The 14,324-nt window shown below is 39.7% G+C and overlaps 1 protein-coding gene across 6 annotated transcripts in view; it reads left to right on the forward strand.

Annotated features, from left to right (window-relative positions):
- RABGAP1 (RAB GTPase activating protein 1) overlaps positions 1 to 14,324 on the forward strand; it is a 123,977-nt gene that overhangs the window by 96,425 nt on the left and 13,228 nt on the right. For all 6 annotated transcript variants that reach the window (XM_037879933.2, XM_043530784.1, XM_037879935.2 and 3 more), the window contains 6 exons: positions 438 to 563; positions 891 to 1,034; positions 7,054 to 7,095; positions 7,406 to 7,534; positions 12,933 to 13,025; positions 14,200 to 14,310. In XM_037879933.2, coding sequence (XP_037735861.1) covers positions 438 to 563; positions 891 to 1,034; positions 7,054 to 7,095; positions 7,406 to 7,534; positions 12,933 to 13,025; positions 14,200 to 14,310 — 645 coding nt within the window. The remainder of the gene's footprint in view (positions 1 to 437; positions 564 to 890; positions 1,035 to 7,053; positions 7,096 to 7,405; positions 7,535 to 12,932; positions 13,026 to 14,199; positions 14,311 to 14,324) is intronic.

Below are 14,324 nucleotides of genomic sequence, written 5' to 3' on the forward strand. Positions count from 1 at the left end.
CCTTTTTAATCAGTTTGAATAAAAGACCATCAAATGTAGAATAAAAAGTAGAATAAAAAATGCTACTGTGCGGTTAGCATCTTGTAGTAATACTGTAAAAGCATTGGTCATATCTGAACTGTGTTAGCTGACTACACTGAGGACCTGGACAGGTTGGGCTCACAATCTGTAGGTGTATAATTTGATTCTGAAGTCATTGCCCAGATTTGGGACAGCAACTGCATGAAATAGAACCCTTGGGGATCTTTAAGGTTGAATAGTGTGTTTCTAAATTGGGGAACTAAGAGGGAATTTGTCACACATCATCCAGTTGTTATGATGTGTGCAATTATCCTTATCTGTTATGAAAAACGGTTGGTATCTTGATGCTAAGAGCAAGATGAAAGAAGGAAATAGAATAATATAAAAATGTCAACAAGATTTGTTCTCTTTGACAGATGCCTGAAGAGCAGGCGTTTAGTGTTCTGGTCAAAATCATGTTTGACTATGGACTCAGGGAACTTTTCAAACAAAACTTTGAAGATTTGCACTGCAAGTTTTATCAGTTGGAGCGCCTCATGCAGGTAAGCGTCCAGGTTGCTTTGAGGTGAACAGGTCAGGGCTTGCAAAACCCAAGATTTAGTTGCTTGAGAGCAGCATTTGATCACAAGTGAATAGTTTTTGCACAATCTTATTATACCCTTGATTGAGATAGAGGACAGCTATACACCAACATTGTTCCAGAGAAAGAACTTCTTTTAGCATAATTATTCCAGTTGCTACTTGTAAAATGCCATAGGGTAACATTAAATATTTCTTCTACTGTACTGTTCTCATGTAGATTTGAGAATTATAAGCAGGATATAAACAGCTGCTTTTAAGCCAAAACTAATGAGCATCCTTTTTTTAAGGAGTGCATTCCTGACCTCTACAATCACTTTCTGGACATCAGCCTTGAAGCCCACATGTATGCCTCCCAGTGGTTTCTAACCCTGTTCACTGCGAAATTCCCCCTCTACATGGTCTTCCATATTATTGACTTACTATTATGTGAGGTATGTATTACACATATAATTATACAACTTTGTATCTGCAGCAACTCCTGATGGACTCTTCCTATCAAGTCTAGCTTGGTTGCATTCTTTGTTCATGTCTGTTTTTTGAGTGCTGGACAACTGAGGCTTGACGTACAATTTCCCATATAAAAATGTAAACTCTTACATAAAAACTGTTATGCAGCAATGGAAGTGTTTTTTCAGCATTTTTCAGATGTTACATCCAAGAACTAAAGTTGATGGCATTTTTTGGTTTTAGATTGAAGTCTCCTATTTCTTAGAGCATCATAATTTGTCTTTTGTCATTCTGTATATTAGTTACAGGCTAAAGAGATTAATTTTGTGCGTGTAATCTCTTAACAGTTATAAATCCTATATAAAAAGAATACAGTATTAGGGAGGAAATAATTTTATGTATCTAGTTTTTTTAGATTTAACCAAGTAACTTTTTTGTTTTTGTTGCCACTTTTATGTCTAAGAACCATATAATGATAGACAATATTAGAGCATCCCCAGAGTACTGAAATACTCTGCATTTACAGCCCGACTATGCTTATTTTCACTTTGGTAATCTCATAGGCCCGATAACTCTCCCGCCAAAGAAACTGAGGTCTCATTCAATTTCTCCGCATATATTTAATAGCAAAATTCTTTGTAGTGAAATCTTGTATTAAGAAGACTTAGTTGTTTTTTATAACAGTATACTTAGCAGTAATTTAGGAAGTAATTTAAATTAAATCTAAACTACCTTTGTAAACATGAATGAACAGAGCACGTTTTGCAATGCAGTGCCCTTGGGGTTTTTTAATCATTTGTTTCCTTATTTGATAACTACTAAAATGCATGATTTCTCAATGGATCGCCTAGTCATTAGTATGAAATAGTAAAATTCTGCTCTATTTCTTTTGTTTAAAGATTGCTGCATTCATAAATCTCCTGGTCAGTGTTTTGCCCCCTATGTAGCTATGCTTCTTTGGAACCTGCTGCTTGCTTTGCCTAGTTACTAGTATAAAGAAAGCAACAGATGGCAGAAAAGTGGTCTCTGCATGTGGAGCGAAGATATCCTGTAAAGCGGAAGTAGATTCTACTGTTAAATATAAGGGACACTTAAATAATTAATCAGCTATTTTAATAAACCTTTTTCAGTTCAATTAATGAGTAGCCAAATAATTGGCATAGGGCTGCCTTCAAGATCTAGTCATTTTTTCTCCATAGCAAAAATTTCCCAGGTTTTTGGAAGTGAGAGAGTTAATCAGATGTTAAATCCAGAGCACCACTGTACCACAGCGCTAGCTCTACTGCTAATAGAAGTGATAGAAGCAAGTTCCGTCTTAATTTTTTGCTGTTAAAGTCAAAACTCAGAGACATAAGAGATGGAGAGAAAACCAAGCCCTTAACCGGTAATGTCAATAAAAGTCTAGCATATAGGAGGTGGAGCTGCCAGATCCTCTAGTATTGAGCTTGTGAGTAGGTTCCCCCTTTTATATAACCTAGAATAAGAGAGGATCCATAAAAGATGTGGCATTGAATAATGAGGTGGAAGGACAAATTGAAATCTTGCATACATGCTTAAACTGTTGGCCAGAATATTGCATACCCCCATGCATAACTGATATTTTCCTTTTCCAGTCTTCAGTATCTGTACTCTTTTTTTATGCTGTAGCCATTTTTTTGGGGGGGGGGTTGGGGAAAAGTGTATGGGGGCTGATTTTCTCAGTCATCACATCTTTGCCCTCCTTTCCCACCAGAGGAATTATAAAATTTTTCCAATATCAGAAAAGGGTCTAAGAAAAAAGGTCCTTTGCCCCTTAGGATAAAGTGGCTAAATGAACCTTCTTATAACAAAAGGGAAAGGATTCAACTTTGTATTTCTTTGTATACTATTCATTATGGCAGAGGGAGTATTGACATTGAGGAAGTATTAACTATCCATAACACCACCTCATCTGTAGTGTCTGACCTTAAAAGTTCATAGGTTTTTTTTGTTTTTTGTTTTTTTAGTGGGGAGAATGGCAGCTTGTCTTTGGGGTTTATTAAAGGATGTTAGTGGGGGGTGGGATGGGGGGTTCTACACATATAAATAAGATGTTTTACAAACAGGTCAGCAGAGTGGGTAATTCCTGTTTAGGTAGAAAACAAACATATTACATTGGCCAAAGGAACTATTATGTTGCTATATTTGAATCTGTTGCTTTTGGGAGGTTACTATATTGAGATGTTAAACAGCCTTGAATTGACCAGGTAGGAAATAAAAATTAAAATGCATCAGAATAATGCTGAGTTTTGCCATTCTGAGGTTTCTAGTATAGAGATGTGTCAAGGGTTTTTTCTTTGAACAATAAGGGCAAGTCCCAGCTAGTATAGGAACCCTCCTAGAACACCTCCCATTGAAGACAAAAAAATGTGTCTCCTCTGACCTGAGCATTGCTCCTGGAGCTAAAAAGCACGTTGGTGTATTGCTGTGTGTACTGCATAGAGTGGTGATAGATTTCTGTTTGAGAGAGGGCACAAGAAGGGAAAGTATCCAATCAACCAACTATAATAAAATCTGGTGGGACTGACAGCCGATCAGAAGAGCTGATGATACATACTGAACACTTTTTATCTTGATCATTTGATACTTGGGTTGTAGCAGACTATAAAATTTGCTACAGCACGTAGTACTGATTGGAGAGCACCCATTTGTGGCAGGTAGCCCAATACATTCGTAAAAATAAAATCAAGACAGTCCTGTACTCAAGGCAGGGTTTCAAGCTCAACTTGAATTCCACAGCAATGTCTCCTGGTTTCTTGGGCACTCTGGTGTCACACCACCAGCCTCCTCTAAATTTTAAAAAAACTATTGAATTCAATACATTAGCCCCACATTTTAATTTTCCAGGAGGCTGCAGATTTTTGTCCTGACAGTGTGCCTTGTAGACGTTGCCTGGGGAAAGTTGGAGTTTTGGCACCTGAGTAGAGAGCAGCTATGGCTTCTGGCATCCAAGGAGGGCTGGGAAGGTGGCTTGGGGTTGTGGGCTATAAGCACTCTATCTGGCTGTTTATGCTAAAATGATCACCAGTGAACTACTTGACTATGTTGCTATTTAAGCTGTCGTCTTTATGTATTGGAGTTAGCCTCAAACAATAGACATGGAGTGTTATCTGCAGACTCAGGAAGGCAACATTGCATCGACTTACATTTGGTATTTGAAAGTTTGAAGGTTGTCTTTGCCATTGAATGAGCTAGAGATTTAATTCTTCTTACATAAAAGCTTAGAATCTAGAGCACGATTCTTTGGCTAGAAGTGGATTCTGCTGCAAATTCCAGAGCTTCTGAAACAACTAGGCCCTGACCGTAGTGACCAAAAATGATTGTCATCTGTATGTCCAGTATCAAGTGTGTCGGAGGTCTCACGACAGCAGATGGCACCGATTGCACCCAGTGATGGTACTATCACCCAAGAGGCCAGAGATTGCATAGGCCATAGAGGTGATCCCTCCAAGTGAGGCTAGAGTCATGTTGCCTGAGTGGTGTGTAGGGAAAGCTCGTTGGACTGTCAATATAGCAACTCTCATTAACATAAAATTATTGTAAAATGTTGGATGTTTTCGTCTAAACTAACTTCCCCTCAGAGACTTTAGAGCAGAGCTGACAACAGCAGAACAGCCGTTGTAGAGTGGGGTGTGTGTGTGTGTGCGCGCGCGCTGGAACAGGGGGACACAGTACAATCGAATACAGCATAACAAGTATTTTGTCAGAGGAAGCTGTACAGCAGAAAAACTACTTTTCTAAAACATAAGCAAATGGGAGCATATAAATGTGTACCATACTGAGGTGGAGAGAGGCTTACTCTTTAAAGAGAACTGGCTCCCAAACCATCCTGATGGAAAGAAACTGCACTAAAGATGTGTCCCTAGACTGAGGACATTACAAAATACAGAGGGGGGGAGTCTTATGCTTCCCCATGGTACCTGGGGTTGTGAGGCTCCTCGCTATCACCTGCCCTTGTGAGGAAGCCTTGTCTGTGCCTGCTAGGGGTCAGCTCCCTGATTCCACTGGCCACAGACAACACAAGCACTCCCCTCTCAGCATACGGAGGCTCCGCTGTCCCTCTGCAAGGTAGCAATAGGTGAACTCCAACCCATGAGCCCTCCGAGTGACTCCCTGGAGTGTCTAGCCCCTGCTACACTGGGCACACAGCATTCACAGATTCGCTGTTCCCAAAGAAGCAGTGGGCTCTAGTTTACCAGCTTCACGTCAGATCACTGCTTGGTTTAACACACGGCACTTAGACATGTTAATAATGAAAACAAGCAAGAGTTTATTTAACAAAGTAAAACATAATCCCAACTATACATGTAAAGTGATGAGGTCTAAAATGGCTGTTACCACTCAAGAAAGAGATCTTGGAGTCATTGTGGATAGTTCTCTGAAAACATCCTCTCAATGTAAAGTAGCAATCAAAAAAGCTAACAATTTTAGGAACCATTAAGAAAGAGATAATAAGACAGAAAATAAACACAATAAATCCATGGTACACCCACTCCTTGAATACTGCATGCAGTTCTGGTCAACCCATCTCAAAAACAGATATATTAGAATTGGAAACGGTACAGAGAAGGGCAACAAAAATGATTAAGGGTGTGGAATGGCTTCCATATACCGAGAGATTAAAAAGACTGGGACTTTTCCGCTGGAAAAGAGATGACTAATGGGGATATGATAGAGGACTATAAAAACCAAGGGTGAATTAATGAAATGAATAGGCAGCAGATTTAAAACAAACTTCTTCACACAACGCACAGTCAACCTACAGAACTTGTTGCTAGGGGATGTTGTGAAGGGCAAAACTATAACGGGGTTCAAAAAAGAATTAGGTAAGTTCCTGGAGGCTAGGTCCATCAATGACTATTAGCCAAGATGTCATGGATGCAACTACATGTTCTGGATGTCCCTAGCTGCCAGAAGCTGGGAGTGAACAATAGGGGATGGATCACTTGCTGACTGCCCTGTTCTGTCCATTCTCTCTGAAGCATCTGGCATTGGTGACTGTTGGAAAACAGGATTCTGGGCTAGATGGACCATTGGTCTGACCCAGTATAGCCGTTCTTATATACTTATATTTTGCAGTGCTTAGCATGACCAGTGGGCTACTGGCTCTTGGTAGAGACCTTACATGCCGCCCTTTGGTGAACTTGTGCATATACTTGACTCAAGGGATCCCTGTAAAACTCTGTGCTCTCTGCCAGTTGGCACAAAGAGGTTCCTGGGTCATAGGGAGTCCTTCCATCCCTCAGAGATCACAGAACTCCAGCTATACACCAGGTACCGAGTAGTAGTGTCTGCCTGTCCTCCCTTCTCCCCTCATCCTTTGAGGTGAAAGGGAGAGTGTAACAGGAGGAATGTTTTCCTGACTGAGTTTTAGACAAGTGAAAGACATGTTTCTTGTGTGGTTTAGGGCCCCTTTATCCAGTGGCTCTGCCACCTGCAGAACTCAATGTACTAAGGTGACACAACTCCACATTATATGAAGATAGCTTCTTACTGGCTATTAATTTACAGCAGCTTTTGCTGGGACCTGTAGCTTTGTTGGTTACTATTTTATGTTGCTAAATGAATGAATTGCATTTGGAGCCCTGTCCTGAGCTCACCACAATCTACTGGACTATGTAGTTTTCCTAAAAGGATCTTTTATTATTAGACTGAACATAAAGACAAAGGAAGTTTGGAAGAATTCTTTTCTCCATCAGGCAAAGGGAAGCTTAGCGAGGAGAGGCTGGAGTGTGTGTTTGAGGCAGATCCTTTCGCTATCTGCAAAGTGCCATGCACAGGGGATTTTTGCCTTATTGCTTGTGAGTTTAGTCTCCAGGGCTTTGATCTGATGAAGCTACTGCTTACATTTTTATGCTACATTCCGATTTTAATACAAACAAGTAAAAATATGTAAATTTAAGGTGTTGGAATAAAGTAATAGCCTGGCTTGTAAATATTGAAAATGTTGACTTATTCCTGTTTTTCTTTCCTTTCTCTCTTTAGGGAATAAGTGTTATTTTTAATGTTGCACTGGGATTATTAAAAGTGAGTATCCAACTTTAACATTTTTTCATTTAATACATCACCATGAACTGGCTGTGTTACAAAAATACTATAATCAGAAATCTTCCTGTATTGTTCTTTTTGCTGTTTGGCATGCACTGCCTCTGCGGCTGTGCCATGTGGAAAATGTCCTATTGTGCAAGTGGAAACACCTACTGCTATTTTAAGAAGATTAAAAGATACTTTCTCTTCATCTTAACAAAATAGCTGTTTCATTTTATTAGCATCTGTTATTGAAGCTATTTTTCAAAATACGTTTTGCAGATATTGTTTCCTTTCTGTATGTTTCTAGACTACCAAGGATGACCTGTTATTGACGGACTTTGAGGGGGCTTTAAAGTTCTTCCGTGTACAGCTGCCCAAGAGATATCGGTCAGAGGAAAATGCAAAAAAGCTGATGGAGTTAGCTTGCAATATGAAGGTAAACATGTGAGGCCAGCAAGTTGTTCTCAGCATTTGTCTATCCCGTATATATTCGGGGGGGGAGGGTTCACATATAACTTTGATTTATCTACCCCAAATGCAAATATTCTAGATGCTTTGCAATGAAACAAATAGAGCTTAAGTGACTAAAACCACGCCAATAAAGTTTAAAATCTGCGTAAAACTACACATATTGCATATGCAGAAAAGCATTTATTTGCTCAAGTCTTTCTCCAGTGATTTCTGCTGAATGGCCAGCAGCATCTCTCCTGGAGACAACTGGGAATAACACACTTGAAACAAAGTAAACAGTGCAGAAGCAGAAAATATGGTTCTTTGGATGGAACAGAGCTATATTTAATTGTATACTACAGCAAGGAGCTCATTAAAAATGCATTGATAGGTACTATAAATTCTGTCTGTATATCTACTTCGGAGGTAAATGGAAGATGACCCTGCATTTAAAATTTCCCAAATTAATCAAGATTGGCCAAGTGATCCTGAAGCTTTTATGTTCCTACTGTTAACTTTTTTTAGCTTCTGTTAAAAATCCTCCGCAAGTTGAGTGCTTGAAACTGTTTTAGACCTGAGACTCTACAGTGGGCTGTAGCAGGTTAATGGGAGGGAAGTTTTACACTATAAGCATTGAGCTTATGCTCTTTTGTACTCTTAAAAAGGTCTCCTCTACAGTGAAATGAACCTAAGTGCTGGCAAAACTGCATGTGGCGCTGTCTGCAGAAACTGCTGCACCTGCATTGCAGCTAGTTTGAAACTCTTAAATAGTGTAGAAAGCTTTGATTTTCTCTGAGCAGCCCAAGTGGGAGGTTCACAGTATCACTCTTCCTTTTGGCTCTTCATTTGTAGACTGAGTGTATAAGACATGCTGTTTAAAACCAGTGCTCTGGCATGTACCACACATGGTTTGTGTGCAGATACATCTGAATCTTTCATAAGTGCCTTATAGTTTAAAAAGAGTGCTGTTCTCTGTGGAGTAACCATCTAACCTAAGGTTTCTCTTATCACGAGTGTAGTTATTGTTTGACTTCTCCCCAGAGTTGCTGCGTAAGCTAATAAGATTGTACTTGACATACAGTCAATGTTATCAAAAGTTTGGGAAATACTGAGGGTGGCCAGACTTGATGCTTGCGCTTATGGTCAGTTGTGAAAGCACGAATGGGAAATTATTTAACATTAAGTAGGCTGAGCTGAACTATGCAAAGAGTTGTAGGGGTTACAATAACATGAAGATGGAATGCAGTTGAAGCCATGTTGGTCCCAGGATATTAGAGAGACAAAGTGGGCAAGGTAATAATCTTTTATTGGACCAACTTCTGTTGGTGAGAGAGAGATTCTCTCACCCACCTTGTCTCATTGAGATGGAACACCCAAATACTGTATCAATCATAACCAAGGAGGTTCTATGCAACACCATCAATTCTAGCCACATGAGCCTAGACCTTGAAATCTGAATGGTATGTAATAGCCACCCAATATTGAGCTCCCTGATAGAAGATTATGGAGCCCTCAGGGCCTGTACAACAACCAGCCCAAGTGAAAAGTTTTGTGTGTTTAAGAGCCAGGAGGATTAACATAGACACTATTTAGTAGCTTTTTTAAAACTGATTACTTACGTTGACAGAGAACTGAAGCCCTGCTTTCTCTTCAAGTGACAAGGAGCTTGCATTATTATTAAAAACCCACAGTGCTGACCTAGGCTTGTACTTTCTGACTGTACTGGAGACTAACTCCTCATCAAACTTTTGCATTTTAAATAATTTAACACTGCTAAGTTTCAACTAAGTGGCACAATTTAATAAACAACCTCTTGTCTTTTTTTTTACTCAGTAATTTAAGACAAAGCCAGTTTACCTTAGTGTAAAAGGCACAGCTAAAACCTTGAGAATTTCACTTTTTTTTTTTTTTTGGCTTTAAAATTCTAGAAAAGTGTTGGAAGAAAATTAGTTTTAAAAAGCATTCAGCCAAAATTTGATTCAAACCTGCGTAGACACCAGTTATCAGGGATGCTTTGTGAGTAATGAAATTTGTACTGCCACAATGCAAAAAGGGAACTATGTGACTCATTAGAGAAGGTCCTTCCGATCAAAATGACTCTCTAATTAGAAATAGCAAAGATACCAAATTCTGAAACCCAGAACTTAGAATTGGTCTCTGCCACAGAACCAAGTTGAGGTCCATCACACTCCCATTTAGTTAACTGTAGCATCATCAAGGTTTGCCAGGGGATCAAATACTGTGCTGCAAATTGATTCCAACTCTGTCATTACAAAGGAGGCTCTGGTCCGCAAATGTAATTGCCTTACTATTAATGTATCCTTTGTATTAATTAATAATTCCTATTTAATAATAGCTGTGTGACAAAGTGCTTCTCTGGGAGACATTTCATACAGTTCTATCGCTTGAGGTGAACAAAAATGTCTGATAAAAATTGTCCACCAGACCCTATTACTTAATGTAATTATGTAAAATGGATGTAGCCTTTGACACTGGGAATAAGGATATCCTGGCAGTTACTGGTAATGAACCCTGCATTAATTCACAGTGAAAGTCAACATCTTCTCTTTAATCAAATCAAACTGTGAATATTGCAACTAAACCTTTAAACCACCACTTTAAAAGAGACTTTTAAACTAGATTCCCAAAAAACCCCTTCTGTAGTGTCCCCTTTATAGCCGTGATCATTCGTTTCTGAAATAGAGCTGTCTTATGTTTTTAAAGGAAACTTTCTAATTTCTTATGACAGTTTTAGATATATATTTTATATATATAATTTAACTATATATGCCAAGTTCTTGGGCAAAACCATTGGTCTTGGCACAAAACTTCTTTATACTTACAACATGGCTAAAGGAGCTCAGTATCCTGCTAGAGTCTAAGCATAGTATGTAAACATTCCTGGGCATCTGGGTTTTCCAGAGCTCTTTGCTCCACATTTACCCACTCCACTGCAGGGTCTCTACATAGACCTCAAAATGGCAGTTAACGGGTTTGTACTCAGTTCTGATCCAAAACCTGTGTAGGAAAAGGGAATAAGCAGGATGAAGACGACCCAGTCTTGCTGATTACAGACAGCATTGACATTAAATATGCGTCTGGCTAATATCGTGTGCACCACTTGCATTGCCAAGAGTGCATTCGCACATTTTACCTTTCACTTTTCACAGCAAGAACTTCGTTCGTTTTCCCCTTCCCACTGCTGCCTAGGCTCCTGTTGTTTCCAGTGCACCATGAACTAATGGCACAGCATAGATAATGTATTGTATAGTCTTCCCAGATGCAATCTGCATTGAAAGGGTTAACAGAATATGGAAGGCTGCTGGAGAGAATGCAGGTTGCAATACTGGGCTCTGAGCAAAAGCCCAGTGCTTGCAGCTCTCACCCACACACACACTTTTCTTTTTTTAATTGGAATGCTGCATGTAATTGGTTTGACTTAAAATATAAGCCCAAAATATAAGCCCATTATAAAATGTAAGTCAAAAAAAATCTCTTGCTTTTTACCTGAAAATGCTTTTGAACAGAAAAGGCCCTGATGTCAAGCTGAATCATTTATAGGATGTAGCCTGGCTGAGGCATTGTGATTACAACAGCATTCTGCTGAAAAGGAGGTCAGCAGATGATGAGCGTGAAGTAAAGCTAGATTCTTAAGGTCACACTTCATTGTTACAGTGAAATGTAAAAAGAGCCACTGCTACCTTCCCTGCCCCAGAAAAACTAGAATTTGGGATTCCTGCCTCCTCTGTGTCTCACAATGCAAATTCCAAGATTTCTGTTGCCATTCCCCTCGCGCTGTTCCCACTGGGGCTGTTATGAAATATATTGGTGATCATCACAAAAAGATCCTTGTGATCACCCAGTAACTCATATCTAGAGCGAAGATTGGTTCTGATACACTCAGAAGTGTGGTGAGTTGAATACATTGGGGTGTGTGCTTATTTCCTTCCTTTTCGTGTTGCTGGCTGCCTCCCTCCTCAATGTTGAACATTCTCACTAATGTGAGATTCAGCATGTAAAAGCCAGGACATGTTTCAATAAGTCCTAATACAGTGAAACAAACTACTTGTTAAGATTTTAACCCTTTCCTGAGAATGAAGTTAGTTCCTAAAGATCCCTTGTAAGTGTTTATTAAGCTGTTTACTCTGTATTTTTCCTGATTAACTCTAATAACTGTAATTGTACTATTCAGAGATGCCAGCTAAGGAAGCTGAAAAATTTCAGTCGAAATCTAGTTAAAACATTTCTATATGAATCTCACTAGAGGGAGCCTAGCTCTTAGTTTTCTGCAGTTTGTTCATCTTGGGCAAGACTGTTAATGATAAAGTAGGAGATAACCATAAACCGATTTTCATACGTTTGTCTTATTCTTTTGCAAAATATTTGTTTATTAAACATTAAAATCTTGTCAAACAAGTACTTTTAAAAAAAGTTAGCCATCCCCATTTATCATTTAGCTAGCTTACTGAGATAATAGTAAGGTCCAGCAGCCTTTGATCATTGGAGACCCATTGTAAATCAGTGCTAGGCCACAAGTGAAGTGAGCCTGGTGGTTTCAGCATAGGCTGTATTGCTAAGCCACTACAGTACTTGGCATGTCTCCGGGCCTCAATACAAGGAGAGGCTCTGGTGGGGTGGGTTTTGTTTAAAGATTTTTCTGTGTCTTATGTAGTTGTAGTGTCTGAGCACCACGTATGCATTAATGAATTTATCAACACCTCTGTGAGGAAGAGGAGGATTCTGACCTCCATTTTACAGATGGGAATACCGGGGCAGTGATTCTCGTTTGCTTTGCTCAAGGTCACAAAGGGAGGGAATGTCTGACAGAGCTGGGGGGAGAACTCAGATCTCCTGAGTTCCAGAATGGTGCCTTACCTGCTTGTTACCAGACCATCATTTTTCTCTGTCCTTCTCTCCCTTTGGTGCTGATGTAGTCTGTTGTGGCTTGACTGAGATGCACAGGCAGCCCTGGGATTGGAGATTTTTTAAGTCAGGTATGAGCTAGCAGAGTGGTGTGATGAACCTTGCTCAGGCCATTCCTGTTTTAGCAGTTTCATAAAAAGCAAAGAAAATGTGTATGCATGATGTTAAAAATTACCGCTGAAGAGGCAGCCTTAAAACCTCAACCTCATCAAATAAACACCTGTGCTCTAAAGAAGGCAGGAAGAGAGAGAGTATTTATTTGATTACATTGAGTAAGTCAAAATTCTTTGGCCAGTTCCAACTACTTCACTCTCAGAATAGATGGGAAACATTTTAATCATATTTTGTAGCAGACAGGTGTTGCCTGAGGTTTGCACCACTGACACTTTGTGAAATGTGTATTCTTTTCCATGAGAGAAGAATGGAACTGGCCAGGAACTAACATGTTTTGTTTAATTTAGATTGGTCAGAAGAAGTTGAAGAAATATGAAAAGGAATATCATACCATGAGAGAGCAACAAGCACAACAGGAGGATCCTATAGAAAGATTTGAGGTAACACACTGCACATCTAGGTCAGTTTGAGGTCTCTCAGGAAAGTCCTGCTCCAAATTCTGTTTCTTTCAGTTGTTTCTCTTTATTTGCCAGCATGCAGAGATTTTGATAGGACAGGTTAATTCTGCCAAATGAACATGAAAGAAATGCCTGTTTGTGTTGATCAGCAGGGACGTTCCGGGGCAAGCCCCTTCATAAAATATTTCCATTAAATTGAAGGGCAGGATAGTGCAGATATATACTTTTGTACTTGGGTTCATAAAACTGCCTCAGAAGAGTCCATTTGTGTAATGTGCTGATTGCACCATGTGCCAGATATTTAAACAAATGAACAATCAATTCTGGTGGGTATAAGCCGGCTCACTGCCATAAAGTCTTCACTCTCCTCCCCCTGTGACACATGTTGTATGCTGTGAAATACTGAGTCTATTTTTCAGGGTATAAACATTTCAAGTGAAGTTTCTATCCATGTGTTTGCCAGGAGCTGTAGCCTCCCTCCTCGATTATGGTTGTGACAGAGCAGTTTTGTTTAAGCGATAAAACAGCTAAGCAGTCTCCACATACTCCCCCCCACCCTGTTCTCTGCAGCACCCCCCTCACCCCTCCTTTCACAGCACACGACATTTATCCCAAGTCTTGGAGGGGAATGTGTGTGGGAATATTGGCAGTGGACTCTCACCCCCACCTCTCCGCTGCCCGAAGCTTTTCTACGGCTCAGTTAGCTTCCCAGCAATGGCTAAGCAGAGTTGCTAATAAATAGCTGCTTCTCAAAAGTCATTTTTTGCTTAACTATTTTATATTCATCATATGGTTAGCTATTTGTTGTCACTAAAATACATGCAGCCAGAAATAGATTTCCAGGCTGGTCTTATAGCGTGAATGTGTGAGCTGAGATGACAGGTTTTAGAGTAGCAGCCGTGTTAGTCTGTATCCGCAAAAAGAAAAGGAGTACTTGTGGCACCTTAGAGACTAACAAATTTATTTGAGCATAAGCTTTCGTGAGCTACAGCTCACTTCATCGATGAAGCTTATGCTCAAATAAAATTGTTAGTCTCTAAGGTGCCACAAGTCCTCCTTTTCTTTTTGTGAGCTGAGCAGGCATTCAAAATGGTTTCTGGTACACAAACTCCTTGAGAGAGCTTTTTTTAAACTCCAGGTTTTTTGTTTCCAATAGCGAGAGAACCGGCGACTGCAAGAAGCAAATATGAGGCTTGAACAAGAAAATGATGATCTTGCACACGAACTGGTCACCAGCAAGATTGCACTGCGAAAGGATTTAGATAATGTAAGGCAAAACAT

The sequence above is a fragment of the Chelonia mydas genome, chromosome 16, assembly GCF_015237465.2.
Source record: "Chelonia mydas isolate rCheMyd1 chromosome 16, rCheMyd1.pri.v2, whole genome shotgun sequence".
Classification (NCBI taxonomy): domain Eukaryota; kingdom Metazoa; phylum Chordata; order Testudines; family Cheloniidae; genus Chelonia; species Chelonia mydas.